At 44.0% G+C, this 25589-nt stretch overlaps 1 protein-coding gene and 1 long non-coding RNA gene across 2 annotated transcripts in view; one reads left to right on the forward strand and one right to left on the reverse strand.

The window, feature by feature from the left end:
* The window catches only part of LOC102009660 (protein HIRA), a gene marked incomplete at its 5' end in the record, with an annotated part of 92221 nt that extends 66956 nt beyond the window's left edge, over nucleotides 1-25265 (forward strand). Inside the window, 10 exon segments of the mRNA XM_005391780.2 lie at nucleotides 3779-3983; nucleotides 4356-4460; nucleotides 6174-6322; nucleotides 8405-8566; nucleotides 9093-9151; nucleotides 9617-9722; nucleotides 11534-11656; nucleotides 12124-12287; nucleotides 14288-14376; nucleotides 24397-25265. Coding sequence (XP_005391837.1) covers nucleotides 3779-3983; nucleotides 4356-4460; nucleotides 6174-6322; nucleotides 8405-8566; nucleotides 9093-9151; nucleotides 9617-9722; nucleotides 11534-11656; nucleotides 12124-12287; nucleotides 14288-14376; nucleotides 24397-24513 — 1279 coding nt within the window. The 3' untranslated portion in view covers nucleotides 24514-25265.
* On the reverse strand, nucleotides 960-8389 carry LOC102009427. The gene is made up of 3 exons (XR_262168.2): nucleotides 7751-8389; nucleotides 3462-3602; nucleotides 960-1579 (listed from the first exon to the last, which is right to left on the reverse strand). It is a non-coding gene; the product is annotated as an uncharacterized LOC102009427 (long non-coding RNA).
* Nucleotides 25266-25589: the final 324 nt, after the last annotated feature.

The raw sequence follows: 25589 nt of genomic DNA on the forward strand, positions 1-25589 counted from the left end.
ATGTATTTATTTGCCATTTGTACTTCTGAAAAGTGTCTTCATTTCAGATGTCCATTTTTGGAATGGATCTTTAAATTTGGGGGGGTCTGAGTTTTTTCAGTGCCTTATGTGTTCTAGATAGTAGTCCTTTGTCTGAAGAACAACAGCCTAAGATTTTTTCTGTCTTTGTGGATTGTCTTTCTACTCTGTTGATGATTTCTTTTGCTGTGCAGTAGCTTTTTAATAAGATGGATCCTAGTTGTTGATTCTTTGTAGTATTTGCCATGCAGTCAGGGTTTTGTTCATGAAGTCTTTGCCTACACCTATGTCTTCAAGAGTTCTACCTATTCTCTCTTCCAGCAGATTTAGCATTTCTGTTTTAATATTTAGATCTTTGATCCATTTTTATTTTAGTTTAGTGTAAGGTGCTAGACATGGGTCTAATTTTAGTCTTCAGTATGAGGAAAACCAGTTTTTGCAGAACCATTTATTAAGGAGGCTTTCTTTCTTCCAGTAAACATGTTTGACCCCTTTGTCAAAGATAAGATGACTGAGTATGTTTGAAGTTGTTTCTGCTTCATCTAATCTGTTCCAGTGATCCTCTAGTCTGTTTTTTGAGTTTGGTTTTATTTTTTTGTTTTGCTTTTGCCAGTACCACACTGTTTTTATCACAGTAGCTCTGTAGTATAATTTCAAGTCAGGGATTGTGATGTCCTGTGCTTTGCCTTTGTTGCCCAGACTTGTTTTTGCTATTCTAGGTCTCTTCTGGTTCCAAATGAATTTTAGGAATGTTTTCTCTAGTTCTGTGATGGTGTTTTGGTTGGGATTGCATTAACACAGTTCAGGTAACTTACTACAGAGTACTCCCAGTTCCGCTCTTCCATACCTCATAACATTATTACCACTTAGTTCATTTGTTTAAAACTATAATCATTAATACATTGTTATTGTTTTTTATTTAAGGAAAAAGTTATCTCAGGTCAATTCAAAAAGGAAAAAGAGAAGATTTTGTTTATTTGTTCCTTCTCTGACCTTTTTTTTCTTCATGTAGATTTGATTTTCTGAGCTGCATCATTTTCCTTCTCCTTGAAAAACTTTTACTGCTTTTTGCAAGGCAAGTCTGCTGGTAACAAATTCCCTCAGGTGTTTGTTGGTTGGTTTTTATCTTAGCAAGTCTTTATTTCACCTTTGCTTTTAAGGCATGATTTCCCTGGATATAAATTTCTAGGAGTTTTGAAAGGAGTTTTGTTTGTTGTTCGTTTTGGATGGGGTCTCACTTTGTTTCTCAGGCTAGTTCCAAACTCATGGCATCAAGGAATCCTCCTGCCTTTGCTTCCCAAGTAGCTGGGACTATAGATGTGTGTCATACCATCCAACTTAGTGGGGTTTTCTTTTTCAAACACTTTAAATATTACCCTTTATCCAAGAAATTTGAATTATAGAAACCTAAATTCTTATGTTTTTTTCCTTATAAGATGTTCTAATTACTTTCTCATTGCTGGAACAAAATACCCAATACTCACAAGTTAAAGGAGAGGCTTATTTTGGTTCACAGTAAAGAGGTTTCAGGCTATAGTCGGCTGGTGGCGTGGCAAGGGGCCTGGCAGCAGAAAACAAATAATTCAAGGCAAGTCAGTTAGGAAGCAGGGAGAGATCAAGGGAGTAGGAAGGATATGTTTCCAGGCCACGCCCACAGGGATTCACCTCTTCCCACTAGGGTTCACCTCCCAACATTACAACCAGCTATAAGCCCATCAGTGGACTAATCCAGTATCACACACCTATGATGAACTGTCATGTACCCATCATCTAATCATCTCCTAAAAACCCCACCTATGAGTGCATGGAGCTTTGGGGGACATTTAGATATAAACCATAATGTAATATAGGGGTTTCTCCCTATCTTCAAGATTTTCTGTCCTTGGTTTTCTACAGTCTGAATATGTTATCTTAACTGTAGGTATTTGGTGTTTGTCTTGTTTAGTGTTCCCTAACCTTCCTGGATCTGTGATTTGGTATCTTAAACTTTAGAAAATTCTTTCTTCCTCATCCTCTTCTTCCTCTTCCTCCTCTTCCTCATTCTTTTTCCTTCTTTGTTCTTCCTCTTCTACTTTGGTATGTTTCATTAATTTTGTTGTTAAATTCTCTCCTACTACTGCTCTCTTTTAACTTTTTCCATTGGAACCCCTATGATTAGGAACTCTGATCAGGGTTATTTAAAATCTTACTCTGATAATTTCAAAATTTCTGCTATCTCTGAGTCTGGTTCTGTTGTCTGTTTTGTCTTTTGAAACTGTGTTTTTGTTTCTTGTTGTTATTGGTTTGTGCTTTTTGGTTTTTCCTTTGGTTTTATTTTACCTCTTACTGTGCCTTGTGTTTTTGGTTTTGTTTTGTTTTTTGAGTTTTTTTGGTCTTTTTGAAACAGGGTTTCACTATGTGGTTCAGGATGGCCTTGAACTCGCTTTGTAGCTCAGGCTGGCCTCGAACTCAAGCAATGATCCTCCTGCCTCAGCCTCCTGAGTGCTGGGATTGCAGGCATGTGCAACCAGGCCCGGCACCTCATGATTTTTTGTTGAAAGCTGGGCTATTGTATTGAGTATTGGAAATTAAGTACATAGATTTATAGTATGAAGCTGTATTTATCTAGCAAAGAGTTCCTAGAAATTACTTAAGTAGAGCCTATGACTTGCAGCTCTCATGGTTATAATATACTGTCATTATACTGGGGCTGTATTGATGTAATGATGAAGTATGGGGGAGGAGAAACATTCTATAATCTTATGATTAACTTTGTTTTTCAGTGGTAGTTGTAGTGGTCTAGAATTCCTGGAGTTTAGTATGAACACTTAGGCTTCATTATCTTGTTCCAAAAAAATTCCTTAACCTGTGGGAATAGGTCAGGGGAGGAGCACAACAGAGAGCAGATGTTGACTATTTCCTGCTTTGTCCCCAGGTAAGATAATGCTCTAGTAAAATAGTTTTTCTTGAGGGCAGGTTTTAGTTACGGAGAAATGAATGATCTGATCATGTTTCAGAATGGTTACTTCCCCTTCTCCAAGCCCAGAGAACATAATATATTCTCCCCATCAAGGATCTTCCCCTTGAGAACCTGGAGGGACCCCTTGATGTAAAAATAATGAATGAACCAGGCCTGGAACCACAGCCTATAATCCCAGCACTCAGGGGAGGAGGATTGCTGTGAGTTCAAGGCCAGTCTGGTATACATAGTGAGTTCAAGGCTGGCCTGAATTACATAGCAGACCCTGTCTCAAAAAAGAAAACAAAAAATAATGATGATGATGATGATGATCAGACCCTGTCTCAAAAAAACAAAAAATGATGACGGTGATGATGATGATGACAACGACAACGATGAATGTGTGGAAACCCTACTACCATCTGGCGCCCAGGAATTGTAACTCTCAAGCTTGTCTGCATTCAGACTCTAACACCATGACCACTCCCTAAGAAATATGACTCACAGTAAACACTCAAGGGGCGTCTGGTCCAGGTCAGCTGTGTCTTTTCTGTCTTGATCCATCTCTCAGTTTTCAGGATAGCAGTTTGTCGTCTGACCTCAGTTCTCTAATAGGTCTGAGGACAGGGTTGTCAGCTTCCAAACACTGCACATTGGAGTAGAAAACAAATCATCTCTACTTTTTGTACTTACCAACATTTTGTGAAAAGTATGGATTTTTTTTTTAATTATAAAATTAATAGTTGTATAAAGAAAATGACAGGTGTACTTGCTTTGGTAGCACATATACTAGAAAGAAGTCACAGGTGTCTTTCTGTGCAGGTTGAAAGACCAGAACCTTGTGAAAGAGCTGAGGCCCCGGGACCTTTTGGAGAGCAGCAGTGACAGTGATGAAAAGGTCCCTTTGGCCAAGCCTTCCTCACTCTCCAAGCGCAAACTTGAGCTCGAGGTAGAAACAGTGGAAAAGAAGAAGAAAGGGCGCCCTCGGAAAGATTCCCGCCTTCTGCCTATGTCTCTGTCTGTCCAGGTGAGGTCCATGGCCATTCTGCCCACCTCTGCCCCACTTCCCTGAGCTCAGTGCTGGGAGGCCCTGCGTGCTATAGTGTATCTCATCAGTGTGGGACACCTTAGAGACAGCTGGCTCAAGTGCAAACATCATGCAATATCACATGGAAGCTTTGTTCCTTAAACCTGCACTTCACCAACCCAAAGCCTGGAGCTCTGGTATCAGCCCTTTTGTGAAGTGGCAATCCATGTAGCATTCCCTATGCTTTTTCCCTCACAGAGTAAGTAGAAGTGCTCTGGTAGCAGGCCAGCTTTACCTCTGGGTGACTTACTTGTACCAAATTGTACCCTATAATACTGGGTTGAGATTAAGGGATATTTTTGGCTCTTCTAGTCTCCAGCTGCCCTGACTGCAGAGAAAGAGGCCATGTGTTTGTCTGCACCAGCACTTGCACTGAAGCTGCCGATTCCAGGCCCTCAGAGAGCATTCACCCTCCAGGTAAGTGTTGGGCCCCTCCACCAAGTCCCTCACAGGTGTACACACAAACACACACACACATATACACACTCACACACACAATTATAAACCCAGTATTTTCACTGCTTTTGGAGACAGTTATCCAGTGCCTCTCCATCCCTTTCTGGAAGAAGTCGTAGCTGATGAAAGTACCTACCAAGTCTTAAGAAGAGTACTAATCTTGGCTGGGCATGGTGACACATGCCTGTAATCTTTGTACTCAGGAGGCTGAGGCAGGAGGATCACTGGGAGTTCAAGGCCACCCTGAGCTACATAGTGAGTTTAAGGCTAGCCTGAACTGCTTAGCAAGACCCAACAGAGTCTTAGCTTTCTATTCCTCACCCTCATAGCTCTTCCTCTCTGTGGCTTTGCCTTTGATCCACCAGCTGCCAGGGCTGCCTTTACTATTACATCTTCTAGATGGTCAGCTCCTTTTAAGACCTGTTTCAGGTGTCCCTTCTTCTAGAACCCTCCTGCATCTCCACATTTGGCCCTGGCAGCCTCAGGCTTTGGGCCCAGGGATTATGTGGTCATGGTCTGTCTCCCTATGGTTCCACTGGCCCTATCTGCTTCTCAGAGCCTCGCAGAGTCATCATTAGATCTGTTGAACCTCTTGTAACTGTGAGCTTCAAACACATTTCTAGGGCAAATAATCCCTTATACCCAGAGACCCTCTGGTCAGCACCATGTCCATGCCTCAGCCACCATGGTATCTTTGCTCTCTCCTTTCTATACACCCTTTGTACCTAGCCCAGGAGTATGTCCTCAGACAGCCTTCTTGGAGCCAGTGTACAGGTCAGTTCCTATTGGTCATACACTGTTCCAGACCCACACTGGTCCTCATAGGGAATTGGAGAGTAGGCGTCAGCCCTTTTCAGCCATGGGTTATGGTCCAGAGGAGTGGAGCAGGCAGAATCAAAGGATGAGACACATATAGTTTGTTCTTATTGCTGATGTGAGTGGAGACAGGCAATGCCTCTTGCAGTTGGCAGCTGTAACTCCTCTCCCAAACTCCAGCCTTTTCCCAGTATCTTCACTGCAGGATATGACTTGGGACTGTACTTGATTTCTGGGTGTCTGTGAAAGGAACATGGCTTGTGGCTGCAGCTCACTCTCTTGTGTAGCCACATGGTTCAGCCATTCAGCCTAGGTATCCATACTGAATTATATGTTGATCAGCTCTGTAAACACACAAGTTTGAGCCTCTCTGGTGCCAGACACTGAACTCCACAGTTTTCATACATACTGTCCTGGGCATGTTCCTCCAGTATAGTCTCAGTTGAACAGACTGAGGCTCACAGCCACAGGAACTCACAGAGAACACCATAGGATTTTTCTAGGCTTTTCTCCCAGCACCACCACAGGCTGTCTTCTTAGCAAGTGCCTTAGTCTTTGAAGATTTTTAAGTAGAAGGCTACAAAGCAAAGTCTCACTGCAAGCTCTGTCCTCGGCTACCTGTAGTCCTTACAGTGTGTTCTCCTCTGTAAAGTGATGTCGCCTTCTTGCCCTACCCTGTGACCCTCCACCCTATCAGCTGTCAACCTGTTTTGGCCAGCCAGCTAGCCTGTCTCTGTCTTTTCCTTGCTTCAGACCCCAGGGCTGTAGATTCCCTGACTATCTCACTGGTCCCAGTACCCCTGTCTGAGTAGGCTTGCTATCACCTGAAAAGAAGTATGTTTATTCTTATTCATCCAGGTGAGCTCTGACCCTTCCATGTACATTGAGGTGGAGAATGAAGTGACAGCTGTTGGGGGTGTGAAGCTGAGCCGCCTGAAATGCAACCGGGAAGGGAAGGAATGGGAGACGGTGCTTACCAGCCGGATCCTCACTGCTGCCGGCAGCTGGTAAGTACAACCAGGTTCTCGGCTTGTCATAGTGAGTAGGTACCTTGAGGGTATGTCCTTGTGCTGTTCTGGCTGTTGTTACTTTCCTGAAATGCAGCCTTTTGGAATGGAGGATGGCTCCCACAGAGGATCACACTGGTTCTTACTCAAGGCCAAGCACATGTGTTTATCATCTAAAGTTCCTGCAACATCCAGTAAAGTCATTGTATTTATCCCCATGTTACAGGTGGGAAATCTGAGCACTGGCAAGGCACCCAGATGAGGCTGGTGGTTTTATTCCCTTCCCTTAGTCCTGAAGATTCCAGTTGAAAACTGAAGTTTGCCTTACTCTCCCTAACCTGTATGGGTTCTTTCTCTGGGCCCCAGATTTTCATCCAAGGTGGTCAGGACAGGATGGATTGCTGATTGTTCCCTCAAGTTTCCAATCCTGGCCTCTCTAGATTCTGTGGTTTGGGGAAAGATCTTAATTTAGTGGTTAATCTCTTCAGTACCAGTAGAGCATCCTGGTACTGAAAAAGAGCTCTGTCTTTCCTTTGCTCAGTCTGAAGAGATGACACATTTTCCTCAGGCACCTGCTAGCCATAGTTCCCCAGTCAGAAGCATGTGGCAGATAGTCTTACCAGGATTTTACAGTGATCATCACTCATTATTATAGTCCTTTTCATTAGACCCTTAGCCATCTGTCATAAGGTCATATGTAAATGTTTTCATACACGTCTATAAACACTGATCTTAGGAATTAAGACTTAGGCCAGGAATCCCATAGTCCCCTGGTGGCAAACCTATGGCGTGCATGCTGCAGTGGGCTGTTACCATTGAAAGCTCTAAAAGTTTTGTCATCACTGCCATAATCCCTAAGTGACTTTGTATTGTTAGACTAGTAGGGCCCCAGGTGCCCATGTGCTGGGTACTGCAATACACTCCCACTGTCATTCCTGGTCCTAGGACTTGTAAGTAGTAGCTGGGTGCCAGTGATGATTCCACAGCTTCCTCTGTAGCAATATAGCAGCTATTGAGGGGGCCTGACAGGCAATCGGGGCCTCTCAGTCTATGTAATCCCACCTCCTCAGGCTCTGGCTTCCTGGTGTTGCAGCCCAATGTGATGGCTTCCTTCACAGTGGGCTGGTTCAAGAAAGGACCTCTCAGAGATGAGCAAACAGAATTCAACCACAGCACCATAGAAAGTTCCCTGCTGTCAAGTCCTGCTTAAAGTTTTCTCTGATTCGTACTTTCAAAGTAGATGTTTGCAAACAAAAGCACCTCATTTACCTTGTTTTTTTTAGAGGCCAGTAACATGTCATGTTAGGAAAGAGTTGGCAGAGCTCTCTCCTTACTGACCTTGCTGTGGCCCTACTGCATTCATCCATGTAGACCATAGGCCCTGACTCACCAGGACAGAAGTCATGAAGAGACCCTCTGGATACTCACCTATGGGCAAAACTTTGTTATTCTGGCTGCACATGTGCTTCTACTGGCTGGGGCCTGTGCTTCAGTCTTTCCCTGAACCTGTGATTGTGCCTTGGTGGGCCTTTCCTGGGAAGGCAGCAGCCTGCTTATTCTATGCCTGCCTGAGGAGCATAGTAGTCACTCAGAGAAGACACTAGACAGTGTCCAGACACAATTTCTCACAAAGCACTCCTTGTTTAGGAGGTGACATGCCTCTCCCATCCCATCTGGAACGGCTCTCTTGAGTGCACATCTGGTGTCTCCTGTGAGGCTTGTACTCGTACTCCCAACTTCTCTTCACCTACATCACTGGAGACCTTGTCTGGACTGCCCTCACCAGTCATAGCAGGTCTGCATGGGTACTCTGTGATGTCACCTGATGAGTGAGGCCTACTTCCTGAGTAACCGTCCGATACAGTGGCTCTCCAGGGTCCCCACACCATTAAGTTAGCATCAGTGTGAGCTCAGGGAATCACAAGTGGCCCTGTGGGCAGGAGGAGGACAGAAGACTCTTTCATAAGAAAATTCAGGCAAGTCCTGAGTAGGCCCAGGCAGAAGAAAGGCTCTATATTAAATAGTCTTCGCCTGTGCTGCAGCACTCAGCCTGTGACACCTGCCCTTTCCCTGCCTTTGTAGTGACGTGGTGTGTGTCGCCTGTGAAAAGAGGACACTGTCGGTATTCTCCACCTGTGGTCGCCGCCTGCTCCCTCCCATCCTCCTGCCGTCCCCTATCTCTACTTTGCACTGCACGGGTTCCTACGTCATGGCACTCACTGCTGCAGCCACACTGTCTGTCTGGTAAGAGTCCCAGGGTGGAGTGGCATCCGGAAAGATAGGACAGGGGTGTGTAGGTCCCACCTCTCAGCAGGGTCAGGGAACACAACAGAGAATGTGGCCATCAGTCTGGGGAGGAGACACTGAGCACTAAGCACTGTTGTATGTACTGGTTGCCTGTGTAGCCAAAGGACTGAGAAGACTGTATAAAGGGAAATGAGGCCTATTTTGCTGTCATCCTCACTGGAGCAGACTATGTGAGAAATCACACTTCCCGTTGGCATGTGCCAGATCCTTACATGTATTCATTAGCATTGGGACCTCTGTTGGAAGAGTTTGACCATACTGGTGTGGCTGCCATGGCCAGCTTCTTCCCCAGAGTGGGTTTGAGCATTGAGGTTGGCTTAGTGCTCTGTTGCCTAGGATCTCTGCTGCAGACTTGGGCAGAGGGTTGGGGATGCATCCAAGGATCAGGGTTCTCAACAGCTGAGACAAACTCTGATGCATTTACCTCAGGTGGAGAGTAAGCTGTTCCCTGTCTCCTTCTTAGGGATGTTCACAGGCAAGTGGTTGTGGTGAAAGAAGAGTCTCTACACTCCATCTTGGCAGGTAACCGTGCGGCAGTACCCCTCCCCTCCTGGGTGCGAGTGACAGGTCCCTCAGCATAAATGGAGAGCCAGGCTAGCACAAGCCTCCCAGTAAGGCAGAGCTGCACACTAGCATACCAAGGAGACACATATACTGGATACAAGATTAAATGGGGCCCTAAGAGGTGACATAAATCCTAATGTCAGGGGGCTGGGGATTTAGCTCAGCAGCAAAGCCTCTGCCTGGCAAGCGCAAGGTCATGAGTTCGGTTCCCAGTAATGGAGAAAAACCAAAAAAAAAAAAAATCCTAATGTCAGTGATGACAGCTTGCACAAAACATGAAGCAGCCTTACCTAATTAGCAAGTCAGCATTATGGAGCTTGTTACTGAGGTTATGGGAGCTGGGATTCAGATTTTTCCTTTGGCAAATATGTAAACACTTGCTGAGTAGAACGTACTGGAACTTTTTCCTGCAATGTGCCCCAGGAAGTGATATGACGGTGTCACAGATCTTGCTGACGCAACATGGAATCCCAGTGATGAACCTGTCTGATGGGAAGGCATACTGCTTTAATCCGTCACTCTCTACATGGTAAGAAGCCACCCCCCAGTGTTGTTCCCTGGGAGTATCTTACTGCAGAGTATCTTACAACAGAGCAGAGGCTCTGGGTCCTGGCAGTTAGATCTGCTTGGCCATGCTTCTCCTGGCAGTTAGACCTTGGACTGTCTGTGATAAGCAGTACATGCCTCACCGTCTCCTTGTGATACTGCTGACCTGTGGTATCTATGCCTCAGAGCCCATAAATAGGGGAGCTGTTGTTTTATGGTATTTTCTGAGCCCAGTTTTATTGGAATAGGCACTTGACATTTTTTATAGTTCGTAACAGTATTTCGAGGCAGGCCTTCTTATCCATCAAGAGCATAGGAGAGTTGGCTCCACAGCAGCCTTGCCAGTGTTAGTCAATTTGGTAAGTTTAAAAGGAGCAAAGTAGCTCTTCAGACTTACTTAGTAGATTAGTAAGGCAGCTCACTTACCCACATGTGACTCATACATTTCTTCTGCCCATTCTGCTTACTTTAGAATTTGGAGCCCATTTCTATATTTGTAAAATTTCCTTATACATCAGAGATCTTAACACAGACATATAAAATGTGTAAATTGTATGCCAGTTCCCCAGGAAATCCTTTCTGTCTGCCTACACTTTTGGTCTTTCAGACCCAAAACTTGTACCTCCTAGCTCCGTTTCTGTTAAGAGTTGCCAGGCACAAGTTCATACTCACACTGATATTTCATTACAGTGGTACCTCAGTTAATGAACACTTTTGTTTCCAAACAAGTAATTTGGCAAAATTATGTTTTGTTTCCAAACTCTACATTAGGTGACAAACATGACCATGGCCATCTTTCCTGCACAAACACAGATGTGGCCATCTTCTCCAAAACTGGAGCCAGGTGTGGTGGCGCATGCCTGTAATCCCAGCACTCGGGAGGCTGAGGCAGGAGGATCACCGTGAGTTTGAGGCCAGCCTGGACTACAAAGTGAGTTCAAGGCCAGCCTGAATTGCACAGTGAGACCCTGGCTCAAAACAAAACCAAGGGCTGGGGATGTAGCTCAGTGGTAGAGTGCTTGCCTAGTATGCACAAGACCCTGAGTTCAATCCCCAGTACCACAAAAAAAAAAAACCTGTGGAACAAACTACATTCATAAACATGCATGAACTCTTGCCTCTATATATACATCTTTGTATTTAAGACATATTTAGAAATACACCCAGCTGTTTTAAAAGTGTATAGAGGGAGCCCGGGTATGGTGGCACACACCTGTAATCCTAGCACTTGGGAGGCAGAAGGATCACCATGAGTTCGAAGCCAGCCTGGGCTACAGAGTAAGTTGAAGGCCAGTCTGAACTACATAGTGAAACCCTTTCTCAAAAGAAAAAAAAAAAAAAAAAAAGGTATATAGAGATTGTTTTCCTAGCTAAGATGTGACGGGTGCCAAGGAAGTGGAAGAACTACATCCCAAGGATATTGCAGAAGTACAGGAAAGCCAGAGGGCTGTCACCCCTGGCAGCTGTAGCAGATGCAGGCCACACAGGCCTCTGGGCAGGCCACTACCGTGTGAGCCGAGCATGTGGAACACACTTCACATGTAGGGACTTTGTTGATCATCAGGAACTGAGACTAACATGTTCACAGAACCCCCTCAGCAACCTTTCCTTGGGAATAATTTATCAGGTCCATGACTAGGAACCATGACATGTCATCAGTCAGCACCTAGGCTACAGTACAGTGACTCTCATCCCCTTTGGTTTGCTCCTAGTTTGGCAGGAAGGACCTGTTCCTCTTTGATTGAGTAGACCTCCTGATTTTCCTAACCTCCATTCCTGCCCTTGTCTTCCCAGGAACCTGGTTTCTGACAAGCAGGACTCACTGGCCCAGTGTGCAGACTTCAGGAGCAGCTTGCCATCCCAGGACGCCATGCTGTGCTCAGGACCGTTAGCCATAATCCAGGGCCGCACCTCCAAGTATGTGAGCTGAGCAACATGGCCATTGTCCACATTGCTGCCCTGGGAAGTGAACAGGCCTAATCTCTGTTTGTCCCCTGTGCCCATCTGCTACTCAGCACAGGCTTCCAGTGGGCCCACATGTAATAATCTCTCAGGGGTGGCTAGAACACAGTGTCTGTCACTGTAGCGACCCAGATGCCAATGTGAGGGTGATAAGGGTCATAGATACCTACATGGAGCAGTATTTCAGGTCAGAGGAATGGCCACTGGCTGATACCTCCAGGACCTAGATGACAGGTACAGGATAGGATATACCTGGTGTGCCAAGAGGCCTGGAGTGGACAATAGATTGGCTGCTGCATGGAGGCCTTGGGCAGCCGAGAAACTTGTCACACTGTGGCAACTCACTAGGGCACATGGGAACAGGCTCATGTGCCCGTACAGGGCCCTCTGCCTCATCATGCCTGCTCTGCTGGTCTCTGCAGCTCTGGAAGGCAAGCCGCCCGGCTCTTCTCCGTGCCTCATGTGGTGCAGCAGGAGACCACACTGGCCTACCTAGAGAATCAGGTTGCAGCAGCACTCACTCTGCAGTCCAGCCATGAGTACCGCCATTGGCTCCTCCTCTATGCACGGTACCTTGTCAACGAAGGTGAGTTCCTGGCAGCCTCAAGTGGTTTTCTGTCCCTCTGTCCTCCAAGGCCTGGCTCAGTTCCTAGGAATCAAAGAAGAGCCCAAGGCTCTCAACAGTTTTGGGCATTCCTCAGGGCTTCTTCTCTCAGGCGCCCACTCGAAGTCTTGCCTCCTGCTTCTCTGACAACAAGGTGAAATCCATAGCCCCCGTCTCCCAGCTTGCTGTGATCAAGGCAGTCCAGCAAGCGTGTTGCCTCCTTTTGACTCTAGAACCTGAATAGCATGGGCCTGAGGGTGTTCCCCTAGAGATGCAGGTGGGTTGGCAGCAGGGAGCAAGGATAGATACATGCTTTGAAGCAGCCAAGTCAGTATTCTGGCTCCTGCCTTCCATTACATGTGGGCAGCATGATACTCAGCAAGCTGGTCACCCCATGGGAGGGCGTCTTCTGACAATGTTTATCTTCCTTCTGGGAGTCCCTGATATCCAGCACCTCTCCATGGCCCTTTAGCCCAGGCCTTCCCTTTCAGGGCTGTCAGTAGCATTGCCTACAGAAAGCAAGATGTGCTGAAAGAGGTAGCTGTACTGTCCTTGGAATGAGCACCAACAGCTTTTCGTCCCTCATTGGGCAAGTGTCTGTCTTTTCTTATCAGCCTTTCTCACCTAAGTATGGCATCCAGGGGCGGTGGCACAGGACTGGCCCTCCCAGAGCACTCCTTTGTCCACACACAGCCCCAGACCTGTTACCAGAGCTGCTGCTTCAGCCATTTTTGGCTCTTTGCTTTGTTCTTATCACCACCTTCTGCATTTTGATTATAATTTAAAGAAAAAATAATTCATGTACAGAAAAGACAGAAAAATGTACTAAACACCTACAAATATAATTCCCAGAATCAGCATGACAAGTTTGTCTCCAGTTGTGTTAATCTGAGGGTATGTGTTTATACACATTTGTAGTAACAACAAACGTTACTGAGATGTTTCCCTCCCCAGTGATTCCAATGATAAATTGATGTCTACTCTTCCTTCCCAGTCTGTGTGACCTCCTAGTAAGTGTGGACACCAGCTTTTCTAAATACTTCAGTTCCAAGGTGCTTAGACTTGGGGCCCTCCAGTCACACCTCAGGCCTGATGCCTTATGCCCTCACGAAATTTTTCCTATTTACTCTCTGGTTTGCCTTATCCAGGTGTTAAGCAGGATTCACCCTGAGAACCTTATCTCTAAGCCGTAACACCTTCTGTGGGGTCAATTGTACCTGCTTTTTTTTTTTTTTTTTTTTTGTCTTCCACAAGAGTGTTCCAGTGCCACCTGGACCATACACCAGTCCCCACACCTACAGACTGTTGTTTTTTTCAGTTGTAGGAGGAGGGCTCAAATGTTAGAGTAAAACCCCATTCACTTCCCAAATGCTGATTCAATGATAGTGTCATCCTTCCTATTCTCTATCCTTTGATTCTGTTATTCCCTATGGCTTCAGCTTCCCCCAAATACTGCCAGAATCCTAGACTGTGTAGCCACAGCATTTCTGGATTCTTTACCCACACATTTTCACAATCCTTAATGTTTCTGCACTCAGTTGCCACTCTGCATTGTCACACCCTTACTATCTACTCCCTTCTGTGTGCTGCCCTCCTACCCTGCACATTTCCTTTCTCACCAGCTGCCTGTCTAAATTCAAACATATCCACCAGCCCACGCCCCACCTGCCACAGTTTCCCGTGTTTTCCTCCACCTTGGGGAGTTATCACAGAATGTCCATATCTTGCTTCTCCTGTGGGCCCAGTGCATGGGAAAGGTGCTGTATATACTCTTTGGGTCCACATGAATAAGTAAGAATCTGTGATTGGAGGTATCCATGCCCCATACTGAGGCACAGGCACTTTGTCCATAGAAAGGAATAAAATAAAGGTTCATTCTGTTTTGATACATACAACAATTTAGCATATTCTTGATTTTTTAATTTCTTTTTGTAATGTGTTCCTTTTTCTTTTTTGTTTTTGTTTTGTTTTTCTGTAATTAGGGTTTGAATACCGACTACGAGAAATATGCAAGGACTTACTGGGTCCCGTTCACTGCTCCACTGGAAGCCAGTGGGAGTCAACAGTAGTGGTAGGTGCTTCCTTCATTCCTGTTGAAAGAATTCCTTTGTGGGGCTGGGGATTTAGCTCAGCGGCAAAGTGCATGCCTGGCAAGCGCAAGGTCGTGAGTTTGGTTCCTGGTACCGGAGAAAAACCAAAAACCAAAAAAAAAAAAAAAGAAAGAAATAATTCCTTTGTGAAACGTGAAGGTGAATATTTTACAAATAAGCTAAAGTACTTTGAAAGCTCCCCGCAAGATTTCATCAGCATCCTGCCTTGGGTACCAGTGTCAGTGAAAGGCTGACATACTGACACTTCATAACTGGGCAGGAGCTAGGTTCTGGGTGTCAGGAGGATGGAAAGCTCCATTCTGCACTGGTGAGAGGCAAGATGTTCTGGATTTCATATGAGGATGCCTTTGTGAGGCTCCAGTCTGGTGGGGAGACATACACAGGCAACTAGGCCCTTATGTCAGGATTCAATGAGTGTGGATTCTTACCGAGAAGAAAATAAGCAAGGTAATGAGATGAGAGTACCCAGGAGGGAGTGGCCAGGGATGAGTTTAGAAGAGGACATTTCAGATGAAATCCAAAGATGAGTTGCAGAGACCAGGTGGAGAACATTTCATAGTGGAGGTAATAGTTAAGACCAAAAGTGTGTGGCACATTTGAGGTCAGCGTTAGTGGTACGTAGGAAGCAAAAGGAGAGGGTAGTATAAGATGAGGCAGGAGTCATGTGCAGGAGGTAGGCACTGGAGATCTTCTGAGGAGCTGAAACACTGTTTTAGGGCCACAAAGTTGGAACTATTAAGCTGAAACCAGTATTGAGCTGAAACCATGTCTTTTTCAATAGTCCCAAGTAAAGATAAAGGTGACTTGAATCAGTGTGATCTCTGTGAAGTATAGTAAATTTAGTTATTTTATTTTTAAATGTCTGGGCTGGGTGTTGGGGTACACACTTGTAATCCCAGCTGTTTAGGGAGCTGAGGCAGGAGGCTTACAAGTTGAAGGCCACCTGGTCAACTTAGCAAGACCCTATCTCAAAATAAAAAATAAAAGGGCTAGGGATGTAGCTCAGTGGTAGAACACCCCTGGATTTGATTGCCACCAAAAAAAAAAATTGTCTGGTAATTTTAGTTTTGGAAGTCTGAGTGGATGTTTCTGTTGCCTGTAAGTGTTTCTATTTTTCATTCATATCTCCTTATGTTAACTGGTTACTTTTGACAGCCTGTTGGACATGATATGTGAAAAACTAGAAATCTAACATGATATTCTCTACTCCCACAGAGCACTGTTATTGCTACTCTGAACTTCAAAGTCATTCCAGGTTTTCTATCCAGTTTAGGAACTGAGGTTTTCTCTGTGGCTTGTCTGGGACTTAAAGCAGGGTACTAGTTAGCTCGATTGCTTCTAATTTACCTTGTTCTGTTTTACATGCCTCTGGGATACCACCACAAAGGAGGAATGGTTTAGCATGGAATTCCCTCCATTCTTAGATACCAGTCCTGTCTTTGGGCTCCCTACGCTAGTGGTGGTGAACCTATGCCATGTGTGTTGTTTTTCATTTAAGATAAAAGATGTCAATGTATGAGTTGTTTTTTCTAAACTAACACCTCAGTATTCAGGTTTAATTGGCAGCATTGGCACTTTGTGATAAATAAGTGGGTTTTGGGTTATAGTTAGAGCACACATCTCTAAAAGGTTTGCCGTCACTGTGCTAGGCATTCAATTCTTATAAAGCTACTCTTGTCACCTACAAAGAGGATACCTCATTGAGGGCTTCCCCTAGTGAACCTGTGGTTTCTCTCTCAGAGTCATCAGTCAGTGTGGTCCCACCTGCTTTCTACCTTCTATAAAATGCCAAAAGTCTCAGATCTGCTCATGATTCCATGTGCGTGACAGATGCTTTCAGTTGACAGTAGACAATAACTCATCCAGTGGTGGCTGAAATTGATTTTTTCTCTTTCAAGTCATCTAGAAGGAAGATGTTAGCCTATCTCTGACTCTCCTGAACTTTCTTGCATAGCCCAAGATGCCTTTGTGTCCAAATTCAAGGAAAAGAGAACAAGAGGAAACCAGTACAGGCTATGTCCGCTCCATTCATCAAGAAAAGTGCTTCCAGAAGCAATCCTATGTCTCATGGGAAGCTGTGAAATTACTTAGGCCCCTGTATTACAAAGAAGGCTGGGAAAGTAAACATCTTTTTCTCCTCTGTGAAAAGAATATGTAGGAGAAAAAGTCTTGTAATGGATACTTGTGATTTTTTAAAATATTGAGCATTTGCACCTGGCTGGTAGGAGAAGCCACCTCTATCTCACTAGGCTGGCTCCATGCAAGGGAAAAGTTTCCTAGCCAGCCCTGCATGAAGCCTGAAGTCTTCTGGGGGATTTCCTATGGATATGTCTTTCCAGGACTGTGCATGTATTTTTTTTCCAAGTCCCATATGCACAGCTACTTTTAAATGTCTTAATTTCCCTTAAGCTTTTTCAGCCAGGTATGGTGGCACACCCCTGTAATCTCAGCACTTGGAAGACTGAGGCATGAGGATTGCTTGCAAGTTTGAGGTCCGCGTGAGCTACAGTGAGTTCAAGGCCAGCCTAAACCACATAGTAAGACCATGTCTCAGAATAACCCTCTTTTTCAGCTGGGTGCAGCGGCACATACTTGTAATCCCAATACTAGAAATGCTGAGGCAGAAAGATCCCAAGTTCAAGTCTGTCTGGGCAATTTAGCAAGAAGACCCTATCTCAGAAATGTAATGGGCTGGGAATGTAGCTCAGTGTGAAAATCTTAGATTCAATCTCAGGAGGGGAGTTTCCACAGGTTTCAGAGTTTTTTAGTGTTTCCTATTGCTACACAAAATACTGTACCCAGGGCTGGATAATGTATAAAAAAGAGTTTTATTTAGGTCACCTTTCTAGAGGTCTGAGAATATTATGGCAGCTTCTGTTTCACTCTGGTGAAGAACTGATAGTAGATGGCATCACAATGGCAAGAATGCAAGCAGAAGAGATCACATGGCAAGACAGAAAGCCAGAGACCAGGGAGGGCCTAGTCTTGGTCTTTTTATAACAGTTCACTTTAGTGAGAACTTAATATGCAAGACCAGCATTAATCCTATCCAAGGGCAATGCCCCCAGTGATCTAGTTACCTGACTCTTGGTCCCAAGTGTTAGTAGTTCCATCATTTCAGTACCTCCACAGAAAGGACCAAGCTTCCAACACAGAAACTTTTTTTTTTTTTCTTTTGAGATTATGCAGTCCAGGCTGGCCTTGAACTCACTTTGTAGCCCAGCCTGGCCTCAAACTTGAGGTGGTCCTCCTGCCTCAGCCTTCCAAATGCTGGGATTATGGGCATGTCACCATGTCTGGCACCACCACATAAACCTTCAGGGTACACATTAAAACCATATTTAAATGATGGCAGATGTTCTGATATAATATATCCTTAGTCTCTTGACCCCCAGGTACCAACAAGTCTGCACTTGCCCATAGCACTCACATACCGGTGTCTGTCACTGCCTTTAGCAGCCTCCACTCTGATATCTAAAGTATGCCCTTATTTCCATCACCTCTCTGATTAGGCAAAACAGAAACCACTTCCTCAACCATCTGACAAGCCAAGACACTACAAACGAATTCCCCTTTTTTGCTTCCATTTGAAGGGAGTAGCCAGACATTGAGTCACTTACTTCCCATGATGCAACACTGACCTGGACAAGATGGGGGACAAGCATGAGCAAAGTGCCGTAAAATTTCCTATTTTATAAAAAGGGCAAAAGATTTATACGATCTGAAGAGAAACCAGAGTATATAAAAATTTCCTATTTTGTTTTGTTGTTGCTTTTGTACTACGGATGAAACTCAGGGTCTTCGTACTATAGACCTCCAGCCCTTTTGTTTTTATTTGGAGACAGAGTCTTGCTAAGTTGCATTCCTGAAAAGCCCAACATCAAAGTCTCCTCTGAGGCTCAAGGCAAACTGTTAGCTGTGAACCACTGTAAAAAAATAAATAAATAAAAAAGAGCCAAGTATGGTGGCTAAAGCAGGAGGATCACTTTGAGTTCAAGGCCAGCCTGGGCTACAAAATAAGTTCAAGGCCAGCTTGAATTGTATAGCAAAATACAAAAAAAAATACAAAAAGAAAGCCAGGCATGGTGTTACACACCTGTAATCTCAGAACTCAGGAGGCTGAGGCAAGAGGGTCACCATCAATTCAAGGCCAGCCTAGGCTACAGAGTGAGTTTAAAGACAACCTGAAGTATATAGCAAGATCCTGTCTCAAGAATGAATGGATGGGGCTGGGGATATAGCTCAATGGCATAAGTGCCTGCCTGGCAAGCACAAGGTCCTGAGTGATTCCCAGCACCAAAAAAAAAAAAAAAAAAGAATGAGTGGATGAGCCAGGCATAGTGGCACACACCTGTAATCCCAGCACTTGGGAGGCTGAGGCAGGAAGATTGTTTCGAGTTCAAGACCAGCCTAGGCTACAAAGTGAGCTCAAGGCTAGCCTGAATTGCATAGCGAGACCTTGTCTCCAAAAAAAAGAGAATGAATGGATGAATGAGAAAGTTAAATACCTCCAGCCAGGCATGGTGGTACATGCTAGTAATCCCAGCATTTAGGAGGCTGAGGCAGGAGGATCACTGTGGGTTAAAGGCCAACCTGGGCTACATAGCGAGTTCAAGGCTAACCTACACTACATAGTGAGACCTTGTCACAAAAACAAAACAAAACAAAAAAAAAACAAAGTTAAATACCTCCAATATATAATGGCACAAGGTAAACATTTCTGCTAAAACAAAAGGAATGGGACCAAATCAAAACTGAAACAGAGAGGAAAAAACATTAAATTCTATAGCTCCAGGTCTAGTACCCTAGTCAGATTGTGGTAAGATATGAGCTCCAGAGGGCTTGGGCAGCTGTGCCCCTTACTGATTACAGCACACTTGACCTTTCTCTGCACTTAATGCCAATAGTTTTGCTCAGCAGGTGTTCCATATTCCTGATACCTCTAGCTTCCTTGGGTCTCCATTGCACTTCCTGCTTCATTCTTATAGCTTCATGCATTACTCTCTCAGGGGCATACTGCCTGGCCTCGCAGGCCTTCTTATGAAATCTTGGTGGAAGCCTCCATGACCCTACAACTCTTACATTTTACATACCTTTTCATTACCACATGGATGATGCCAAGAACTTTTGCCAGCTTGAGCAGTAGCCAGGCCTCTTTGAACCATGGCCACAGCAGCCTCTTGAGTACCTGGATGGCTGAACTCAGGGAAACGCTTCCCTTGGCTTATGTGGCCCTGTGTGAGCAGAGTACCCTCAGCCTGTCTTCTCAAAGCAGTCTTTCAAAGTTTCCTCTTTCCTAGTCTTGAGCTTATGGTGGGTAGGATATGGCCAATTTCTGTGATGCCTTCAAGACATCTTTCCTGTTGTCCTTATGCAGAGTGCTTGGCTTGTTTTTAATCCTTATCTTTTCAGCAACCACACTCCTTTGCCCCAGCCTTATGGGCTCTTCCTTTCTGCCCATACTGCACATCATTCAGCTCTACTTTTTGTTCCTGATTCTCACTGTAAATCTTGCAGAACCCAGCCTGCAGTACCCATGTCACAGCCTGAATGTTAGGCTGCCTTGAAATTTCCTCTGCCAGATTCTTTAGTCTACCACTCTTAATCTCAGTCTTCTGCAGTCTCAAAACATGAACAAATTTTCTGCCCAAGTATAACACACATGGCCTCTTGTCTAATTGCCAGTGGAATCCTCATTCCCACCTGAAACTTTTTTTTTAATTTTAAAAAATAAAAGAAGGAAAACATTAACAAACAGACATCCACTTACAAAATAGCATAAGAGCAATACAAACAAAACAGAGTTACAGACAAGGTTGCAGGAAATTAACAATAGTTGTTGCATTACTTACTGATATCTTCAAAGTGATTTCTCAGGAAAACAAATAGAGACATACAAGATTGGTCAAATAAGCAATCATTAACTGTTCCTTTCTATAGAGCAATAGATGACAGTAGTACATCTATGTTAGCTATCCTGTATATATATACGTACATAATTTCCCCTTCTTTCCCTTCTCTTTTCCCACACCCCAGTTGCCCTTTACTGTTGAGCATTTTCCTTCCGTTTCACAATGTCTATCATACCTCCTAGTTTTTATTCACTCTTTCAGGTCTTACACTAGTGTGACAATACGATGCTTACACATGCAGTTCTGATTTAGTTCACTTATGAGTATGGTCTCTAGTTGTGACCATTTACCTATAAAAGCCTCACCCACCTGAAACTTCTTAAACCTACCTTTTATTGTCTACATTCCTATCTTCACTGTGTTCTGAGGTCTGACATCAAGACTGCTGACAGTATTCTAGAACTATATACCCTGCATCTCCAAACTCTTCCTGCAATCCAGTTCCAAAGGCTTTTGAACTACACAGTCAGGTACAGTCTGTATCAATCACTTTCCCGTCACTGGGACAAAATATCTGACACCCACAACTAAAAGGAGGAGAAATTTATTTTGGCCCATACTGTAAGTGGGTTCAGTCCATGCTTGGCTAACTCCAAGGCAGAAACTGCATGATGGAAGGGCCTGGTGGAGGACAGCAACTCATCCAGGAAGCAGAGAGAGGAGGAGCAGGGAGAAAAATACATCCAAGTCATGCCCTTAGTGACCCACCACTTCCAACCAGGCTCTGCCTCTGAACATATGAAACTTTCAAAGGAATATTTTACATCTAGACCATAACAGCAGTGCGCTGAATTAGGAAGTCGGTTTTTTTTTTTCCTTTAATGCCTTTAAATAAAACTTTATAATTTTTAGGGTATAAGACATGTATATCTTTCATTAGATTTATTTTTAGACATTTTATAATTATGTCTGTTCTAAATGATATATATTATTTAATGTATATTTTCAGTTATTCATTTCCCTTATGTGCAAGCACATTTTACTTTGGTATATTTGTCATGAGCCAACTTTCTCCACATTTCTATCATTTTTATTAAATTTTCTCTTTAATGGTTTTGTGCTTTCTCTGTATAATAAAAACCATCTTAAGCAGCATTTAATTTTCTATTTTCTAATCCCATGCCTTTTTTCCCTATCATATTGTTCTTGCTAAACACCATGTATAGTAAATGATATTAAGAAGTTTTCTGGTATTAAACTCTCCTTGGTTTCCTGGTGATCATAGTTTCTTTACTCACTATTAGAATGGATTTATTATAGAGGATCTGTATTTCTGGTTTCATGGGTAAAATAGGCCTAAATCTTTCATCTCATGATATCTTTGTATGGTTCTAAAATCAGGGTTATATTTGTATTGTTTTGTTTTTGGTCTTTTTTGAGACAGGGTCTCACTATATAGGCTGGCCTTGAGCTCATTTTGTAGCCCAGTTTGGTCTCGAACTCGCAATGGTCCTCCTGCCTCAGCCTCCTCAGTGCTGGGATTACAGGCGTGCACCACCACACCCGGCTATATTTGTATTGTAGAATGAACTCATTGGGGGAATAGTTCTTCATTTTTCTGTTTTCTGAGTTTGTAGAAATTGGAACCGTCTTGTACTTAGAAATTTCTTAGAAGTTACTTTTAAAATTTGAAAATTTCTAAAGAACAATAACATGTTACTTACAAAGGAAGAGATAGCAAGATTCACAATAAATAGTATTTTTAACATATTGGGGGAAAATACCTTAATTTTTTTTATCTAGGTATACCTAGGCAGGCACAGTGATACATACTTATAATCCCAATAGATAAGGAGATTGAGGCAGGAGGATCACAAATTTGAGCCCAGCCTGAACAATTTAGCAAGATCCTGTCTCAAAAATAAAAGATAAGCTTGGCATGATGGCACATGCTAATAATCCCAGCACCCCAGGAAGCTGAAGGAGAAGAATCATACTTGATCCCAGGCTGAGCAGCTTAGTTACTTGGTAAGACACTGTCTCAAAATTAAAAATGAAAAATAAGAGTATAGGGATATAGGTCAGTGTAGAGGCCCTGAGTTCAATTCTAGTACCAAAAATTTGAAATAGCTAATGTTTTCTATCTGATAAGAATTAACTCCTCTGAGTCAACTTTAAGAAATTATATTTTTCTAGTAATTTATCCCTCTTTTTTATGGTGCTTGGGATCAAACCCAGGGCTTTGTAGATGCTAAGCATATCCTCTGCTACTGAGCAAAACCTGCAGCCCTCTTGGGCATGGTGGCACACATCTCTAATCCCAGCAGTTTAGAGGCTAAGGCTGTAGGCACTGCAAGTTCAAGGCCAGCCTGAACTACATAGTGAATTCTTGTCTCAAAAAAAAAGAAAACGACATTGAACACCTACCATTTTGTACGGTGAAGCTCTTCATCATTTCCAATGTGTTTTTTTTAAATTATTTTTATTTATTTGTTTTACTTGTTACTGCCTTTGTTTGTTTGATCAATCTTACATTCTTATGTCTAATGGACTGAGCAACTTCACTGAAGATAACAGCATATAATATAGCAACTATTGTGAATTTCTATCATTTTGTCTTGAGGTCATGTATCATTTTTGATATTTGTGTTGCTTTGATTTTGTCTTCATTGTTTTGTCAGCGTTTTTTTTATTTAATTTTTAAAACTGAAAAAAAAAGAAAACCTGCATCCTTAAGAACATTTTTGTGACACCCTATATGTAAATAGCAGTTTGCCTGAATTTTTTTTTAAATTTAGATTAAAAGCCAGGCATGGTGGCGCACACCTGTAATCCTGGCACTGAGATGCTGAGTCAAGAGGATCACTATGAGTTTGACATCAGCCTGAACTGCATAGCGAAACCCTGTCTCAAAAAGACCCCACCCCAAAAAATTAAGATATTTTCCCCCATATGTTAAAAATACTATTTATTGTGAATCTTGATATCTCTTCCTTTGTAAGTAACATGTTCCTGTTCTTTAGGAATTTTCAAATGTTTGTACTTTTGGTATCTTCAAAGTATGTATATTTCAGTCTAGTATGTCTAGATGTCAGTTTTTCCATATCTTACTTGACTGACTTACTTTCTATATCTTACTTCACTCTGTGGAGCCTTCCAGACTAAGCTATTCATTTTTGTCTAAGTATATGGAGTCTGCTCATATTATTTCCTCAAGTATTTCCTTCTCTCTCCCCTGTGAGACCTTATTATGTGAATGTTGGACTCTCTGCCACCCTGTTTATCATTACCTTCCCATATAGCTTCTCCTTCCCCCTGCCTCTCTATTGAAGCTGGGACTGCTCTTGCATCTGACTTAACTCACCCACTCTGACTTGGTGTTTAATAGCGCCCATTCTCCTGTTTAATCTCATCTGCCCCTGGGTTGCTAAACCTAATATGTATACTTAGTTCTTTCATACCATTTCTAGCCTTGTTACAGGTTTATCCATCACACTTTTAAGACTCTGGGCCTTTTATTCCAGTGATAAATATCATTTGGCTTGTTGTTTTCCCTTTAGGCTGCTGTTCTTCTCAGGGTCTGCTCTTTAGACTGTGCTACTGAGCTCACCTGTTACAGATTGTGGTGCCAGTGTGCCTGGGCCTAGGAGAGATAGGGGCAAGAGCCAAAGGCAGAGAGCTACCAAAACCAGTGTCTGCCCATCCCAGGCTTGGCCTCTCATACCTGCAGAGCACTACCATGAAGAGCAGCCTGTCCCAAATGTCCATTCTCCTGATCCCCATCCTGATGTGCCACCTCCCTGTCCTGGAAGGCCAGGCCCCTATAGCCATGACCTAGTCAGTGGAAGGTCAGCAGTAACTGGACAGCAGACCTAGGACAGATGGAGAAGCAGAGCCTTCCTCAGCTTTATTCCTGCTTTATGATGCTCCCTTTACCTGCCACTTTCCTCTACGCGTGCTCAGCCTTGCCTTTAAGCTCTCCTGAGGTTCATCACATGGACAGGTACCATGCTTTTCCTCTGGGATTTCTCCAGTGGGCAGGCACAGGTCTCTACCAGTCCAGGAAAGTCCTCCATGATCTAGGTCTTCCCCCTGACATTTCACTCAGCTGTCACTCTCTGTCCACAGGGTCTGCGGAAGAGGGAGTTGCTGAAGGAGCTACTGCCAGTCATCGGGCAGAACCTCCGTTTCCAGCGCCTCTTCACCGAGTGTCAAGAACAGCTCGACATCCTGAGAGACAAGTAGCCTGCTCTGGTTTGCCCATGCTGCAGCAAGAGCAGGGCCACACTCTCACCACTAATGATGCCCAGAGCCACCTCTCACCTGGCCAGGCTGCAGTGGGAGGAGAAAACACTGGCAGGAGATGGGCTGTCCTACACCAGCACCAGCCTAGCTCCCTAGGCAGATGTGCCCTGTGTCCTGGGCCTGATGTTGCCTTGGAAGGGACCAGCTCATCCCTCCCTCAAAGCGTTCTGTGTGGAGCTTGGGCTGGGGATTTGCCCAGCTGCCCTGGGGCCAGTGAAGTGCTCCCAGGTCTGCCATCTCCAGCATAGCCTCAAGGTGGACATTAGCCCCTGCCAAAGGCAGGCGCCTTGCTGCTTCAGCTATGATGAATGAGCCATTTGTGAGAGTGAAAACCCAGAAATGTTAGGTATTATGCAGCCAGCAGACTGACCTGAGACCTATGTAGAAGGAAAGCTGTTCCGACACATGGACTATTTTTGTACTAGAATTTGCTAACTTGTATATGGAATTTTTCTTTTGGCCAATAATCAGGATTTCCCTATAAGTTACTTGGACATTGGTCACTTGTAGGAAATTTAAACCGTAATTATAACAGCTACACTGAAAAATAATTGTACTGAAATTAACTTGTCTATCTTCATTTGGTTTAATTTTTAAATGTTTGTAAAAAGAGATGTTTTTTGGGAGATGGGGCAAGGGGGGGGGATTTCTTTTGTAAGTGTAAAATAAATGAACACACATTGAATATCAAACCATCTTGGCTTTCCCACCTTGTCCTTCCAACATCTATTTCCTCGCCACACTATGGCTCTCTCTGCTGAAGTAGACAGTGATAGAACATTGGAGCCTGACAGGGTCTTTTGATGTTATCCAATCCCCCCCAACTCCTGCCCCCATAAACAAATTTTTCTCTCAGTGCAGGGTTCACTTCTCTGATCATGCAGCACCTTTGGCTGGCCTAGGGCTAGCAGACAGGCTAGCTTGCACGTTATCTCCCTGGTGAGGCACCATGGTCCTTGGTACTAGCCTGGCTGTACCCCAGGTCCTAATCATGCTGGGCTGTCGCTGATTGCTTG

The sequence above is a fragment of the Chinchilla lanigera genome, unplaced genomic scaffold (assembly GCF_000276665.1).
Source record: "Chinchilla lanigera isolate Chin_1 unplaced genomic scaffold, ChiLan1.0 scaffold00041, whole genome shotgun sequence".
NCBI lineage: Eukaryota > Metazoa > Chordata > Mammalia > Rodentia > Chinchillidae > Chinchilla > Chinchilla lanigera.